Source organism: Columba livia, chromosome 8 (genome assembly GCF_036013475.1).
Source record: "Columba livia isolate bColLiv1 breed racing homer chromosome 8, bColLiv1.pat.W.v2, whole genome shotgun sequence".
NCBI lineage: Eukaryota > Metazoa > Chordata > Aves > Columbiformes > Columbidae > Columba > Columba livia.
Window position 1 is genome coordinate 18,758,596 of NC_088609.1, and position 17,569 is coordinate 18,776,164.

Here is a 17,569-nt window from a genome sequence, read left to right on the forward strand (position 1 = left end):
TAACAAGAAAACAACACAGGGAATTCTTGTTCAAGAAACTGCTTTTGCAGGACAGTTTATCCATGCAAAAAAATCTTATTATTCTCATTTATTGTTTTGGACTACACTTTTAAAATAAATACAAAATGCACTTGGAAGTGGAAGCTTATAGGGTATGTCTGATTCCACAGGCAGAGTGCTCACCTTATCACTGTATTTGGCTAGTGAAATTAATTAACTCTATGTTAATAAAGAGGAAATGTGTAGAATTATTAATAAATATAACATTATATTTATTAATATAACATCAGAGAAATGAGAGCCAGCAAAAAAAAAAAAGAGTTTCCTTCCAAACTTCACTAGACTTTGTATCACTGAATACACTGAAGACTTCTCAAAGCTGAAATGTTTTCCTCATAAACAGAAGGTACAATTTTGTACAGAGGGAGGTGAATACACTTTTCCCAGACACACTGGCTCATTTCCTATTTATGCTGCAAGAGACATAAACCAAATATAACTTTACCTGTTACAAGGAAAACAAAACAAAACAACAACAAAACAGCCCTCATGAGAACTGAAATGAGACTTTGCTTTGGAAAAAATAAAGTATGTCTGATTCTACGTAGTTTCTGATTGTCGTTTTCTCACTGGAATGCCAGAGATCTGTCTTTTATGGAGGGTTTCCACACCTGAAGAAGAAACCATTTGATCACAATAATTCATAACCTTACTGGGGAAATTGTGATCAGCTTTCATAGTTTTTGCCTGTTGCTGGTTAAGATCTCTGTTCTACGAAGTCAACTGTTTTTCCTTATCCTGAAGCAGGCTAAACTTTCAGGAACCTGAAAAATAGTAGTATTCTGGAATTTAGTATTTTTAATCTACTTAAACCCAGTGCTGTTGCAAAAGTAAAAGCTGATGGGACAGGACTCAGTAAGAGTCTAGTCTTTTTTGTTCCTGTCACTTTTATTTCTTCAAGTAGAGCAAAAAGGAGTTTGAGTAATTTTCAGCTAATATACTCAGTCAATACCTAATGTCTTGTCGACTGCATACCACAATTTATACACGAACTGGAAAGCATGTTGTTTGACACGCAGTTTTCCAGAGCAGTCTGGGCCAAAGTCTTAGACCCACTCTGTTTGCTGAACTGCAGAAGAACTGGTCCCTGGTTGCCAGAGGCCTGAGTTGTCACTTCTCCTGCTCCCGCGCACCCCCGGTTTTGCCAGGGGAGCACTTCGCTTTCCGTAATTGCTGCATTACTGCAGTGCCAGCGCAGACGAAGGCTCCGCTGTGGTTGGCAGTGTAAACATCCATCAGATGAACAGTGCCTGTCTCAAAACCAAGTCATTTTCACACGGGCTGCAAACTTCCCAGCCTACTGCCCCTCCGCGCTGGTTCCCAACCGAGCCCCGGCTGCTCCGGGCGGCCCGGTCACGGCGCGGCGGGGTCCCGGCTGCCCGGCAGGCAGCACCGGGGCGCGGAGCCGCCGGCGGACCCCTCGGCTCCGGCCGGGAGAGGAGCAGCGGTGCGAGGCGGAGCCCGGCGGCCGCCCCGCCTCTCTCCTCGGGGATGCCGGGATGTTTACAGGCCCGGCCGGAGCCGCAGGGGGCGGAGAGGAGGTCGGGGCCGCTGCGGGTGCCCGAGCCGCCCACCAGGAGCCCCGCTAGGCACTCGCGACCAGGTCCGGCCCGGGCCTGAGAAGGCGGGGAGCAGAGGAGGCCGGTTCCGGGTCCCCGCGCCAGGAGCGGCAAAGCCAGGCTTCCCGGTGAGCGGGGGCGCGGCGGGGCGGCCGCACGGGCGGCGTGGGAGCGGGGCCGCGGCGGGGGTCCCAGCGGCCGCGCCCGCTCTCCGGGAGGCGCTCCCAGCGCTGCGCGGGCGGCTGCCGGGGGTCCCGCCTCTTGCCATTGGTCGCCGGGACTCTCGCTCGCGGTGCTATTGGCCGCGGCAGCTGCCGCTCCTCCCGGCGCAGGGGGCGGGAGCGCGGCGGGTCCGCGAGCGGAGAAACTTTCTGCGCCGCGCGAGGGGGCGGGCTGGCCGCGCGCCGGCTCGCGCGGGGGTCTCGCACCTGCCCCCGCTCCGCGGCACGAGGCGCAGACGGGCGCCGCGGCGGCTCTGGGGAGCGGCCCCTGGCCCAGCGCCGGGGTAAACCGCGAGCGGAGCCCGTTCCGTCGTGTTTCCCGTCGTTTCCAGCTGGCTTCCTCCAGGCTCCGCTGCCCGCCTCGCACCTGGGAGGTCGGTGTCGGGCGGATGCTCCCCGGGAGAGGCAGCCCCGTCTGGGCGGTGTCGCTGCGCACTGAGTAAAACCGGCGGCGTCACCGGGAACCCCGGGCAGCGTGTCCGGAGAGCCCTGGCCCGGGCGGGAGCAACCGCGGCCCCGGCCCTGCAGCGCCCGGCCGTCAGGGCCCCTGTGGCGGGTGCCGGCGTTCCCTCCTCCCGTTCGCTCCAGCCTCCCGGAGCTCCGGGTTCGCCGCCGCTCCCGCCCGGTGCGGCTGAGGCCTAGCGGGAGTGCGGCAGGGAGACATCCTCCAGCTGCCGGGTTTGCTGCTTCTTCCCCTTCCTGGCCGTGCTTCTCTATCATCTGATCTCGGCTGTACTGGTACTGGCCCTCAGTTCCAGTTTGTGCCCATGCGAACTGTAGCTGCTTGGATTTAGGATTCAGAAGTTCAGAATATTGTTCTTTGGGTAGGATATGATTTGTTTTGTTCCACATTTTGTCAGGAACATTGCTGCTTGAATGGTAAAACTACTTGGGATGTTAAACCTACTTCTGATAAAAGATGCTGGGCTATGTGTGCATTAAATCACGCAAAGATTTGATGCTAGATTTTGTAAAAAAACTGTTTCTTATTTTTTTCTGCTTCTTGCACCAACTGAATGTTAAACTTTTGTCACCATTGAGGTGATAGCACTGTTTTCAAGGATTGCAATGGCAGCCTCGCTTCTCAGGGGAGGTCACCATGCATAGTAATTTTACTGAATGTGCTGGATATATTTCCAGTAAAAAGTTTTATCACAAGCTTGAGATGCAGAAATTAACAGTGAAAGTTATGTTAATCTGTAAGGTAGATACTTTGGATAATTAGATGTCAAGTGGATGTTTGCAGCTCCACTACATCAGGAAGAATGAAGTATAAAAATATTTTACTTTCAAGGCTAAGTGGGAGACAGTTCAGTGTTGCAGTGCTGTGGAAATATCTGTATTTGAAATTTTGGACTCAGGCTATCTTGAGAGAGATAAAATGAAGCAGAAAGCAGTTATTAGCTCCTGGGCCATGAAAACCTTAGGCAGAGGAAGGAAAAACTGTTTTGGGTTGTGGAAAGAGGGAAACTTACAAGCTACATCCAGCAGCTTTGAAGTAAGAACTTAAAGACCTTCAGGTGTGTGTGTGTGTTTGTTTGGGGTTTTTTATTTTCTTTTTAATACTGGAGGAAAGACTATATGAAGAACACCTGTTTGTTAATTTCAAAACATGAAGACGTTTATGTATAAATATCTGATGTTTGGGTAATTGACTTCTTAAAGCACACTTAGAGATTTTCACAGTAAGGGTAGAGGTATTGCCTCTATCATAGATATCTTGTATTCAGCATAACAGTTAGTCATTGGAGTGAAAAAAAAATGAGAACAAATCAAGGAATTCTAGCCAAATAATAACCATTTTTTGGTTGACTTATCACACTGTCTTCCAAGGTCTACAAGAATTAGACAAGTAGAATGTCATCCCCACCAAAGAAACTTGTTTTCAAAGAAGAAGAAAAAAATCTAACATTTTAGAGTTCGTCTGAAGGCCTGTGAGTGCGTGAGAAACTCAAATGACAAGCAAGAAGTCAGTTGCTCGTTTTACTGTGTCCTGTGGTGTCTTCTGAATTGTAAGACAGAACCATATAGCCCACCCATACCTTCCTATATTGTTCAGCAGAGTTGAGCTCAGTTGCACAAAACACAGCCAGTCCATTGTCTCACCAAATTGTCTCTGTGCACAAATACAATTTATTCATGCATGCAAAAAAAACCCCGTGTTTAATAAACTTCATACAATATCCTGCATTTACACTAGCCCTATGTTCAGTTGTATCGCCATTGATGCCTTGTTGCCTTCTGGGGTTTGACGTTGTTCCAAACATCTGTGCTGCATGGATGAGTTCACGTTACCTTGGAAAGTGTCCTGGGAAAAGTCCAACTGCAATAATTTCTTCTCTACCTCTAAGGAATTTTTTTTTATTATCTGAGGCTTATAGCAAAATCCTTCCTGATTCCTGAGGAGCAGTGCTTAGGAATGATGTGGAGTGGAGGGGATTATCTTGTGCAGGTTAATACTATGGATAGTCCTTACTGACTAATTTCCAAAATATTTGTTCCGTTTAGCGATGTTCCATGTGCTTTGCAATAGAGATGAAAATAACCGACCAAAATACCAAAGTGGTGATAAAAGCAGTCTTTGGAGCACTGGTTTGCTCTGTTTGTCACTCTTTGACCCACTGGCCATGTGGGAAGGAACTCAGCCCTAGCGTGAAATACCACATCACTACCTGTTTTCTTTTTAGTAAGTATTAAAAGGATTCTTCCCACCAGGTTAGTTGAAAAGCTGAAGAGAAGCAATACTATTAAAATGAGTTGCTTTGCTGGTGAGGATAATCCTGTGCATTTGTCTTTGGCATGTGAAACATAGCTGTGACTCAGTCATGATTTTTGTAGCTAGAAAATACGCAGTATATTTCAAGTGCCATTTTTCCCTGTTGGTCAAACAGAACACATGCTTAGGTAAGGCAATTAGTTATAAGTTTTTAAACTAGGCATTACAAAGAAGAATTTGTAAAAAATTGCTGTGAACAATCATGTTAAAAACTGGTTGCATGTAATTAATCTTGTGATATTAATGACTTCTTGCTGTTGATTGTGGGTGACAAAGTAAATAGACTATTTGCATTCTCTGGCATTCATGAGTTTGTATTCAGGCCTCTTTGCTTTAATCTGCTTGGAATGATTTATAACGAAGTTATTGCTCTCTGTTGGACCAGATTAATTGCTTTGAAATATCATAAAAGTAATGTAAAGCTTGCAGATTAGATCCTTGATGAAATCTTTGGGAGAGGTTTGAGTTAGGTGCTGCAAAGTGTTGATGAGCCAATCTTCAGTTCATTTTAATCTTCCGTTGTCATTGTATAAAGTTTACATAATTATTGATTCCTTGAAAGTTGTAATGCAAAAATATCACAGGTGAACTTAAAATTAATTCTAAAATAAGTAAAAACTTGTGGGGAAAATGTGTAGCATTCTGTCCTGTAGAGGCCTTTCTTCTGTACCGTTTTCATCCTCATCTGAGAGCAGATCCAAAAAAGGAGTTGTCTTTGCAGCAGCGAACTTCTAGTACTTGCCCTGACTGAAATTTGGAACTGTGTGTTAGGTCTGGGAGCTGCTTGTGAAGCCCATGGAGATAAGTAGGACTCTAGAAGAGGAGCAGCAAGCAGCCTGCAAGCTGAGGACTAGATATACAGCTGCTCATTGAGAATACTCCAAAGCCAGGAGTGGATATTGCATGTTTCAGCCAGTGGCGGTTTAATGTAAAACATAGAAAGAGCTGTGAACTTGAATGTTGGCTGGCTTCTGGAGTGAGTGTGCTGGCTGCTTTGCTCCTGGACCCAGGAATCCTGGATTACTTGCCACTGCCATGTGTGGTTTCAGGATTCAAAGGTAGCGTTAGAGAATTGTAGAAAGCCTGTTAAATATGACTGCCATTTCTTTTCTGATTCTGCATAGTGCTTCATTAATTTCGGCATCTTTGGGGTAGCATAGATTTTAAAATATATACTACAGATTTATTTGTTTTTTCAGCTTGCAAATGTACACATAACACCTGCAGTGTGATATCACAATGTTTTTTTTTGCACTGGTTTCTGAGATATTTAGACATTTATTTAAGGATTAGGTGGAATTTAGTGTTAAATGTGTTCTAACTTCACCTATGGCAATGTGGATGTTACCAGCCATGGTTGTAGCACAGTTGTATGTAGCCCATTTTCCAAAATGGGTGTTTTTCCTCCTGTGCCTAGCAATAACTGGCTTACCTGACAATGCTTCCAGCCTTTTGATTTATCCTGCATCTTTTTAAACCCATATGTGGAGCTCAGCTGTTTATACTTTCAGTATATCTCTTCAGCATCTCCTTATGAATAATTTATATGTGCATTTAAAACTATCACTTCATTAGGGAAAGGTCTCCTCTTTTCCCTCTCTGTGTGCTGGGCTCTTGAGGTTTTGGGGTGGTAAGGGTTTCCAAACCATGTCTTATCTTCCTTTCTCTGAAAAATCTTTGCACCTTTTTGCAATTTGGCTTGTTACCCTGGTTTATTCTCCTTCTGTTTATTTTGTTTCCTATTTCTGCGTACCCCGTGCAGTATTTTGCTGACAAAACTCTCAGCTTGGCGTTGAATAAATGTTCACTACGTGCTGGCTCTTACTTAAATTCAAAATACCTATGGCAGGAAGCTACTTGTTGACATCTCTACCCAAAGGTGAAGTAAGGTGAAATGTGGTGAGCTCTTGTACTAGTGTGCTGTTGCCAGAGCAGAGATATACTGTTTCTTCCACAAATCCTTCCTATGTATTCCATTTTTGAACTTCTGAATGCCAGAGGAAAATTAAGTAGGAGTAGACTTCCATATGCATTGATTTAGTTCACTGCTTGCAGAATGTACACCCAGCTGCATTAGGGAATTAAATCAGCTCAGCAAAAGGTCCAAAGTGTTCAAGATTGCTACTCAGGGTCATGTGGCAGAGAAGGGAGAGAATACAAGATCTTTGGTGCCACTGAGCTATTAGATTGGCTTGTACAATTTCACATTAGAGATGTAATTTGATGGTAGATTTCACTGATCTAAGTTAGGACAGCTCTGCCCTCAGCTATGTCTTCCCCTCTGTCTTTTGCTATCACATTGTGTCCTTGTCTCTGCTATGGAATGATTCAGGGAACTGAACTAGAAAAAAAGTCACTTGTTGTCAGGGTTCGTCTTGAGCTCACTTCAGTTACCTTCCCAGGAGTCAGGGTAGCCACAGGAACACTGCTGGGAGGAAGAGGATGTGGAAGGCATGGCTGAAGGCAGGGGAAGCAGCAGCATCATGTAATTGGTTCACACTGTCCTAAAACCACATCCTAACAGAGCATAATCTGGGCTCAGGATTTGCTTTGTTGATAGTGCTGTGGTTAGATACCATACATGGATTGTGATCACGTCACAATGTAAAGTTTTGCGGGGAATTAAATGTATCCTTTATAACTGGCTACTCAGTATGAAGAAGTAGAGTTATCAAATTTCTTTTCAGGTGAACACAAGTTAAATGTAGAAGCCTGTTGCCTGAGCAGTTTCAGTTCCTGGTAGTTCTTCAGTTCTATGAAATACCTAACAGTTCAAAAAAGGGCAAGTCAGTGCATGTACAACCCTTCGGGAGCACCTTGCAAGACAAGCAATCTACTGGAGTGACATGATTGAAATGGAGAGGGAGAAGTAAACAAAATATAACTTCTTAAATTGTGCAAATGAATGGAGGGGCAGAAGAGCTTGGACTTTCATCTTTTAGTCAGGCAGCACTGACAGAAAGAAACCGTTAGTAGGTGGGGAATGATGGTGATTGGCTTTTCAGGGTTGGAATGAAAATACGCCTGATAAATTGGAATGGATGGATGAGAAAATGGCATATTGGCTCTTACTGTATTCACTTACAAGTAAAATCTACTTATCAAAAAGTATGGTTACTTCTTTTCTTGCTAAAAGCAACTCCTAACCCAGCTTAACTACCTGTGTGGTTTTTGGCTTCTTTGACTGGACTGCCTATGCGTAGGGAATTTGGACGTAAGTTTGTGGCGAAATTCAATATTAGTTGTTTCCACATAGATAGATGGTAGTTACTTTTAGATTAACAAGTGCTGAGAAATTTTGTGTTGACATTCAAGGCTGTCCATACAGAGGGGAGGAGTGTCCTGTCATCCCACAGGGAATATTGATCTGGTAGCATATAAAAAAAAATTAAAGGCTTCTAGGAGCCATTTATAAAATTAAAACTATTCCTACTTCTGGATATACATTTATATTCAATGACTTTCAGCGCTTTAGAAGTTGCAAATACAGCTTTGATGCAGATGCTTCTGCAGAGAATTCTACAAATAAATACATATTTTTCATGTTAGAAGACACTTTTTTTGACAATATGAAGCAAATATTTCATTTTTGCCACTGTCAGCTAAGAGTAAGTATTCTGTGTATAAACACATGTAGCTACATATGCATAATCTAAATATGCATAGACATGTATATATATCTGTGTGCATATTTATATATTATTATGCATAGACACATGTGTATATGTGTGCGCATGCTTATATATTTTTATGCATATACATAATGTGTGTATATGTGTGTATACTAATAGGAATAAATGACAGATTGTACCGTGACAATGTCTAGCTTGATCTTCCAGTTTTCAGTTTGCTTTACCCCTTGCCAATTAAGGCCTTGGTTGTCTTGTCAGAGTTCAGTTGAGTGTCAACTTAAATGCATTTTGCTTTGTTAATATATGTATCTAACATAGCTTTTCACTGAGTGAGAAAAACGAACTAGTGTGTTAATTGTTTTTTATATATATATATATATATATATATAAAATACTTGGTTCGTTGTATAAATGAGAAGTTAATCAGCAACATTGCAGTATATGCAGTATAACTATAAATTAAATAAGTCGCTGTTTTATTGACTATGTTACGTTGTGGATTGTATGTTTCTTGTAATTTGTGATTAACAGCAGACCAATAAAAAGTTTAGTATGTTTGAGACATGGACAATGTGGTCTGGGCATGAGGATGACCAGTCACAGATCATAAAGTCTAGTAGAAAGGCATTGACTGGCTATTAGTTTTAAATATTGAAAGAATTTCAGCATTATTTCACCATTTCTAATACTGTCTTTAAGTGGAGTGTGTAACTTTATGAATGAATGGCATAATAATGTGGAATATTTAACTAGATTTAATTTTATAGTCTGTGTTAGGAATAATTTACTGAAAAGGTGCTGCATATGCACAGTGCTGTCATTCCTGTTAATTTGGATTTTATTTTTCCAGTTAGAATCTCTTGCTACTCCTGTTAAATATGCTCATATTAAATAGGAGTTTGGAATGCCAGTGGTATAAAGGCAGATGAATAACTTATTGAAATGTGTTTTAGGACTTAAACTACAACCCACATGAGTTTCATCTTTCCAGTTACAGTCCAGGGTGGGTGGGTGAGGGACCACAACAAAACCAATTTGAAGCAAAAGAGCAGAATTTTAGGTAAACTGGTGGGTGTGTTTTTGTTGTGCTTGTTGGAGATATACCGATATAGGAGTGGATAAAGGCTTTGGGCATGTCATGGTTCTGAGAGCTGCTTGTGGGGTCCTGTGTGGGGATTGCTGCTTTCTAAGTATTCCTCAGTCTTTAGGAATGCACTAAAAATATTATCTATGAAACTGAAGTGACTTTCACTCTGCAAGTAAAATGTTTCTATTACGGCGTCCAAACATACACATTTATTCTCTTCAATGGTTAATGCAGAGCACCAGGAAAAAATTACATTTTAATGTTAAAGAATTATGATAGGTTTAGACTTCAGGTTAGTTTGCTTTATGGACATGACTTATGACTTCCTATTTCTTTGAAAAACACATAGCTGTGCTGTTGTGAAATATAACATGATTGGTAAAGTTGCTATGCCCAGTTTACAGCTGCCAACATTCTCTGGCTTCATTCAGGACCTTCCCAGAGTGAGTCCTGAGGCCCTGCTTTTAAAATCACTTTGATAACTCATAAACTGCAACCTGCACCCTGGTGCCAGTGTTGGAGGGGTGCTGAAGAGAGTGAGCTGACAAAGTGTGGGCCAGGTTTGACCAGAATGCCAGGTAGGTCCAAACAGCTGATGTTTTTCCTCAGAAGAGGTAACGAATGACTGTTAAGGCAGTATGTTTTATAAAGCAGTAGGATGCCTGCTTTGTAAGCTGCTTGCATCAAGCTCAAGGATCAAGCTGTTATAGCTGTGGTAGCAAAGGAAAAAAGGGTCTAAAGTTTGTCTCCTCCCAAAAGGTGTGTGGCTTTCCTCTGGGAGCTGTCGTCACGTCGGAGAGCAGAGCTTGGGCTCTGTGGCATGAAGTGCTGGGATTAACACCCATGTGCTGGAATGGGTGATTGTGTGTTACTTTTTGTTTTGGACATTCAGTAAGGCGTTTAGAAATCTAATCCCTTTTTTCCAGAGCACATGATTGGTGGTGGTGTGTGATTTGTGTGGTATTTCTTGTTGTGTTTTTTGTGTGTGTTTGTTTGTTTGCATTGTTTCAACCAGGGTGATTATTTGAATGTTCTACCTAGATTTAAGTTGCACTGTGGGTAGCTGAGAGTCAACATGTGATACAAGCAAATGGGAATATCCCTATAGCCTGTGTTCTTATATGGAAGCTAGTATTAATATATGTGTGTGGAGGGGGTGTGGTGGTGTGTTTTTCCCTCAGCTGAGTATGATCCTTGTCTTTGAATTTAGTTAGTAACAGTAGTTGAAAGATTTTAAATATGCCATTTAAAATGTGTGTTAATGCTGAACAATCTAACTTGTTGACACCAAAATGTAAGGAATATGTGTGGTGTTAAATGGATAGTTGTTTCTGGAGGGCCTTGGCTCTAAGCTAACTAAAATAATATAATGGTTATAGTAAAAACTAAAAATACCTGCCTTAATTGACAGTGTAATCCAGAAGTAAACATAGTATGTTCTGTTCTTTGTGAACAGCAGCTAAGTTGACCATGTGCCTGATCAGCACATTGTGAACCTTGTAACTTTGTGTTTCTCTGTGTTAGCAATTATGTGAAGTAGTTACATCTATATTCTGCAGAAAAAAAGACTGTGATTTTCAGATTCCCAGCAAAATTGTCGTACTCTGAATATTCTTTGAAGTATATCCTTTTTTAAAAGTATAGCTGTGTCGTCTTTGACATTGATTATTGAATGTGCCCACGTAAGATCCAAAATTAACAAACAATAGTATATAAAATGTAGCTAATGAAAACCATGTATCATTGAGACTATTAATGATGTTTTCTACAGGAAAACATTGTTTTTTGTTGTTGTTGTAGAACAGCCATCTGTTAAAGTAGTAACATTATTTCCTGAGTACCTTGAAAAGTATTTCAATGTGAATGGTTTATGGACCTGGAGCTATGATGTTTCATGTGGTTAGTCAGTGCATTTAAGCTTTTTCTCCTTAAATACTTTGATCATGTTTGTAAGGACTTATTTGCAAGACCTAAAGTCACAAGGATTTCAGGTTTTTTCCAGGTATATAATTTTTTTTTTTTAATTTTAAAAATGTTATTTTAAGAATGTGTTTCAGTGGAACGTCAGTGATGAGCTCTGTTTCCCTTTCAGTAGTCCCTCTGCTCTGTTTCACTAGCGGAGCAGTGGGCAGTCTCACCTCTCTTCTAGGAGGTGGCTGGAAATCACTGGGAAAGCTGGGTGCTGACTGGGATGGGAGCTTCTGATGGGGTGTGGGAACGCACCATTGCAATTTGGGCTGCTTTGTGTCTTTGCATGATCTTTAGGTGTGTAGGCAGATGTCAAGGAGCCTTGACAGGTGGATGCTAAGGAAGTGAATAAGGACAGCGAGGCCTGTGCATTAAGAAAGAAGGGGTTATTCCCAGTTCAGTCAGTTGTGGTGTGATAAGCTAACTTACTGGTGAGTACTTAGCTTCCATCTGCTGTATGTTTGGCTCAGTGTGTGGAGTAAATAGTGTCAGTTAAGGGAGTTGCTATGAAGTTGCAGTTTCAAATGAAAACATTGGTCTTGTTGTCTGTATCCCCAGGTACTTAGTCCAGCATCCTTTCTGTGTAGTTGGCACCTACTGTTTTGATCGACTGAAAAAGACAAAGAGTTAAAGCATTAATAGTTAACCAAAAATCGCCTTATACCTGCAAAGTATTAGTAACCACAATTGAAGTATAAGATTTAGCATACATGCTTGTGTTCCTATGATTACTATTTTGGGCAGGTTGGTCTGAGTCCAAATGATTCGCATCTTCAAAATGATGAAACTAATATTTGCAAGATAAATGATTCAGAATCTTTCACTGTTCATATCTTTGCAAGTAGTATGGTGAAGGCAAGGAGTCCTTTCCTCCTACATGATCAGTGTGAGGGTGTTTAAAAACATTAGTTGTATTTGGCATTTTGGAAGTTTTGAGTGGTGATGGTATAGTTGACTCGCCTCTCACTTCATCTGTTTTCCATGAACCAATGTATATCATGGTGATGGATTTGCAGAAGGAGGTCATCGCATTACTTGTTTAAAGAGGTGATAGACATGTCACATTTAAGTGTGTTTTGTATTAGCTTTTCAATTTTAAACAAGCAGTGACTCTTTGGTATTTTTAGTGTCTTTTCACCGTAAATTGGAACTTGAAAACCATCTTTGGAAGAGTAATAATTATTGTCTCAATTTAAAGTTAAAGATGATAAATATTATGCTACTATGTTTTGACCTCTGGAGTTGATTATCAAGGTGAAAGGCATGCCTCACTGTGAAAACAGTCTTCAAGCAGCAGAATCTAATTCTTGCTTATATTGGCAGATAGTACAAAAGATTCATTTTGCATCCTTGGTATTTTGTATGATCAAAATACCAAATTACTCTAAAATGTGAATCTATCATGCAGTCTTCAAAGACAAAAACAAGTTTTAAAAAATGAAAGAACTCACATATATGGAGAGAAAATACTGATCTTTGCCTTTCCTTTGCAAAAGCAACAACAAATGCATAAGTTAGAGATGTTCCATGCTTCCTATGGTAGAACATATTTGTTGCCTCTTTACTTTGCTTCCTCTTAATATAAAAACAAGCCACAGAGGACAGAGCCACTGGCACTGTTAATGATATGGCTTCTCTGCCTTCTACCCTTTCCCCAAATTTAAAAGCAAAAAAGAAAGGGGAGGGGGGGAAAGAGACAAATTCCGAAATACTTCCAGTCAGACTCTTCAAAATAGCACTTCAGAAAATAATAATTGGATTCTTGGCAGTGGTAGAAAGATATCTACAGCAAGAGACTAGTAGAAGATCCCTTAAGTTTGCCATGCATGTCTCCTCCAGAATTTGCCTTAACTACATAAACCTCTGTGAAAACTGGAGAATTTGGGTGCAGTCTTGTGACAACAGTTTAATTTTCAGTTCTGTTGTATTGTGACTTTTTGCCTTGGTGGGGAAGTTTTACAGGAGATGTCAGAGAACTTGCAAGAATTGTCAGTATTGGTGTCCTAGGGCTGGTGCAAAGATGTCCTTGCCACTGCTCTGCATTCATTGTGTATCTGCTGGCTGTTTCCCCCTTTGTCACCCTGCTCATTCTGACAGTCTTAGAAATCTGTGCAAGTCTTCCTCTGCCTCTCACCTCAGTTAGATAACTTATTTTTTTTTCCTCTGACCTGCCTGAAAGTGCTTTTTCTCTTATCTTTGGATTAATCACAGCTAATACTGAGACAAAACAACAGAAAATCCCAGTCTGTATGCCTGATGCAGGAATACTAAGGAGAGGAAGGCAAAGCCATGGGGCCCCTTAGTCTCTCTGGAGGATGGCTGTGGTTTGGTGTGACAAATAGCTGACGGTACTAGAATGGCATGGGATGACAGTTTTAAGTGGAGGAGTGAAAGCTTCCTTCCAAAAACAGTGCAGGGTTGGAATAGTTAAATGTTAGTAAACTCAAGCATGCAAATGAGAAAGGTCTTCAGTTCTTTTGGTGATGTTCATTGATCATGAATACAGGTTGAGTTACATTGTAATAACTGTATTTATCTTTTCAGGACATAAGGGACACTTTGACGTGACAGAATGGATGAACAGTCACAAGGCATGCAGGGGCCTACTGCTCCACAGTTTCAGCCACAGGTACTTTTTTTTAACAGTTGCTCAAGAGCAGATGCTATAATTTCTTAAACAGAAAAAGAGAGAAATTAGAAAACATTATTTTTTTGTGGGGACAAAGAATCTATAGACAGATAGAATGTATTATGGTGATCTTGAAATTATTTCATAGAAAATAAATAATTTTCATTTTTGTCTCCTACTGCTTTACCAACGTTGAGGGTTTGGAGTTGGAGTGGGAGTAGGAAGCAAAGATGAAAGCAATTTCCCTGAGAAATGGTGAGCTGTTTAACACTGTACGTTTCAAAATTTTATCAGAATTACCATATTTATTTCAGACTGTTACCTTCAACTTTCTCATCTTACACCTCCTGATGGTGTTACTATACGAATTAGAGCTGTTACCTGTAGAAACCAGGCAAGAGAAATTCCCAGTAACTGTAGTTCTGTTGCAAAAGAAGATGCATAATGAATTTAATGTTTGGATATGCATTGATGGTGTGAAACAAAAGATAAAGATTAGCTGATAAGAGGTAATATTGGGATACTGCTTTTTGACACTTTTAGGAGGTAATTATTTGAAGTGCAAGAGCCTATAAAGGAATGCCCTAAAAATATTTACTGCAGTGACCATTCAAAGATAAAAGCTGGACAGTTCTTTACAAAGCTGGAACCTAATTTTTAAAATTTTCTTGTTGACAGCATAGGTGATAAGACATTTGTGCCTTTTATTTTACAAAACCTGAGGTGAATTCCAACTTGTGTAACTTAGTGAAGTTACAATAACCAGCTTTCCTTAGCTCCAGTTGTTTTAGAATAGCATTGTGATAAAAAATCTGGATTTAGTAGCATTTATACCAATGCTTTTATAACAACGCAAAACAGAAATTTATAGCAATGTATGAAAATGTATAGCAATGCATACAGACATTTTGAGAAAATAAGTTTGTAATTTTGAAATGAAAGAATACTTAACATTTGTTTTATGAGTATCATAAAGGGTCACCATTATTATTACAGCTTTTTTTCTTTCCTGACTAAAGAGAAAATAGAACAGCTGATTAAGGACTCTGTATTTCTGGGAAACCTTCCCATGTTTTCTATATGCTGACTACAAACAGGTGTCATGTTTCCTCATCTGAGTATTTGAATACCTGTTTCTGATTCACAGAATCAACTTTTGGAGGACTGATTGAATTTTAGGAATATTATTCTAAACTAGAAATTTGGTTTCTGAATTTATACTAGTAAAATATGCTTCTAGTATTACAGTTCCAAGTGACACAGCTCATGTACAGGTAACCAATTTCCCCTGCAGTAAGCTAAGGACAGCCTGATAGCGATACTGCTGTTATTAGCTAGACACTTTCTACAAGAGCAGAAACTAGTGTTTATTCTTGCCTCCACTTGATTGTCAAGCATTTTCATAATCTCAGTATTTTTTTTTAAAAATCAATTACTGTGTAAACTGCACAAGGCATGATTTTTGTTACTTGGTTTTTCTTGAGACAAAAAGTTTTGGGTTTGCGAATCTGAGCTGGACTGGCACCAGAATATTGACTGTTTTGTATTTCAAGAGATAAAGAGTTAAGGGGAGCAAGCATCTCTGATAGTCATATTGCCAGACTAATACTGAAATAGTCATTCAGTGATGTTCTCATTTTGTTAATCCAGGTTGTTTTTCCTGTGAGCCAGATACATATTTTAATTCTTAAGGATTTCTCTACTAATGGAGTGCATGCTTATGGTAAAAATTAGTAATGAAAAGAGATTACTGATTGCTGATACATTGAGGAGAAGCAAGAACTAGAATTGAAAGTACAGCAGGTTATGAGCAAGAGGCAAGGTAATGATTTATGAAGAATTGTGTGTTGGGTTTTGATAAACTTTGAATATCTTCTAATTCCCTTGGTCATTGTAGTGTACTCATATGTGCTGATATTTGTAGCAAGTTAAATTACTGTTAATTGATGGCCCTTTGCTGGACTCTCTCCAGTGTGCTTATGTATTGATGCCCACAGCTGGACACAGTGCCCCAGGTGTGGCCTCACCAGTGCTGAGTAGAGGGGAAGGATCTCTTGACCTGCTGGTGATGCTGCTCCTAAAGCAGCCCAGGATACCATTTGCCTTATTTGCTGCAAGGCCACGTTGCTGGCTCACGTTCAGCTTGGTGTCCACCAGGACCCTTGGGTCTGGCCTGCAAAGCTGTTTTCTAGCAGGTACTGGTGCATGGAGTTATTGCTGCCCAGGTGCAGGGCTCTGCACTTCCCTGTGTTGGACTGCATGAAGTTCCTGTCAGCCCATTTGTCTGCCCTGTCGACGTCCCTCTGGATGGCAGCGTGACCCTCTGGTGCATCAGCCATTCCTCTCGGTTTTGTGTCGTTGGCAAACTTGCTGAGGGTGCACTTTGCCCTGTCATCCTGATCGTTAATGAAGGTGTTGAGCAGGATTGGACCCAGTATTGACTCCTGAGGTACACTGCTGGTTACTGGCCTCCAACTAGTGCAATTAGAAGCTCACATTTTCTATTTGGAATTAAGTGCCTGAAATCTATGACTGTGACATCTGTTACCTACAAAGTTAAACCACTGTACTTCGTTACAGCACAAGGACATTTTTGAAAGTGCAGATGTCTAAGTATTGCCAAACCTCTTACATATTGTAAAAAGGATTATGCAAGAAGGTAGGAAAATATAGATTAGTAGTCTGATACAGTAGACTTCAAATTCTAGAACTTCCTTGAGCAGAACTGGGAACTTTTTAGCATCTGAAGAGAGAAAAATGTGACTGTTACTAGACCTGATAAACAAAACTCAGAACAGATCCCTTACTGTTTGGTTTGTGTGTGTTTTTGTTGCTGTTGTTGTTGTTGTTTTGGTTTGGGTTTTTTCCCCTAAAGAAATTGATCAGTAGTGAATCAAGTCTCCCCTTTTACAGAAGACATTGCGTATCTCAGCATTGTTCCTGTGCTCTTTGTTCTCTAGTTCCCCTGTATTCCACTCAAGACAAGGGGCCAGAGGTCTGTGCAGTATTCAACACACACCCAATAGACTTAAGTAGAGAATCACTTTGTTTTCTCTTTCATTCAAATGCTTTTCCTCAGAATGTCCAGCTTTCTTTTTGATGGTGACCGACAAATCAGTTTAGCTTTTCAAGGAAGTTTTTTCCATAATATTTTGTAGATCTTTTTCCTGTGTGGTAATAGCTAATGTAAATATCATGATTCTCTGTGTTAGGGGTTGTATTTCTAATTAAGTTTCTGATCACTAGCCTTGGGATGCTAGTACTGAGTACCAGGGTGGAAAACTAGAGAATAATCTGCAAGGCTTTGCAGTCATATTTTGAGCTGGTTGTCTTGGATAAGTTTGGATTGTAAAGAAACTTTATTGCTTGAGTATAGATACTGAATGGTGCAGTTTTCTTTGGGATTTCACTGGTAACTTCTCTGATAAAATAATTTTTCTGCTGCTGTGTCTCATCTTATTGTTGGCTATTAATCTGCACAATGTTCTCTCTCAACCTGAGAGAGCTTGGTTTTATAGGTTAATCCTTGCAGAAGGAACCTGTTTGAATATTTTTTAAAATGTGTGACATGAGTTCTTCAGCAGAAAAGCCCAATTAGGAAAAACCTGTCCCTCTCCACTCTTAGCTGCTTATTAGA

The 17,569-nt window shown here is 40.8% G+C and overlaps 1 protein-coding gene across 6 annotated transcripts in view; it reads left to right on the forward strand.

Annotated features, from left to right (window-relative positions):
* The first annotated feature begins 1,536 nt into the window (after positions 1-1,536).
* Positions 1,537-17,569, forward strand: part of NEK7 (NIMA related kinase 7) — a 74,658-nt gene continuing 58,625 nt past the window's right edge. For 2 of the 6 annotated variants that reach the window (XM_065072401.1, XM_065072402.1), the window contains exons 1-2: positions 1,537-1,747; positions 13,848-13,932. In XM_065072401.1, coding sequence (XP_064928473.1) covers positions 13,876-13,932 — 57 coding nt within the window. In that variant the 5' untranslated portion in view covers positions 1,537-1,747; positions 13,848-13,875. Of the gene's footprint in view, positions 1,748-2,007; positions 2,215-2,254; positions 2,665-13,847; positions 13,933-14,129; positions 14,205-17,569 lie in introns of those variants that run through there. The other 4 variants (XM_021294019.2, XM_005498803.3, XM_021294024.2 and 1 more) reach the window with 4 other exon arrangements.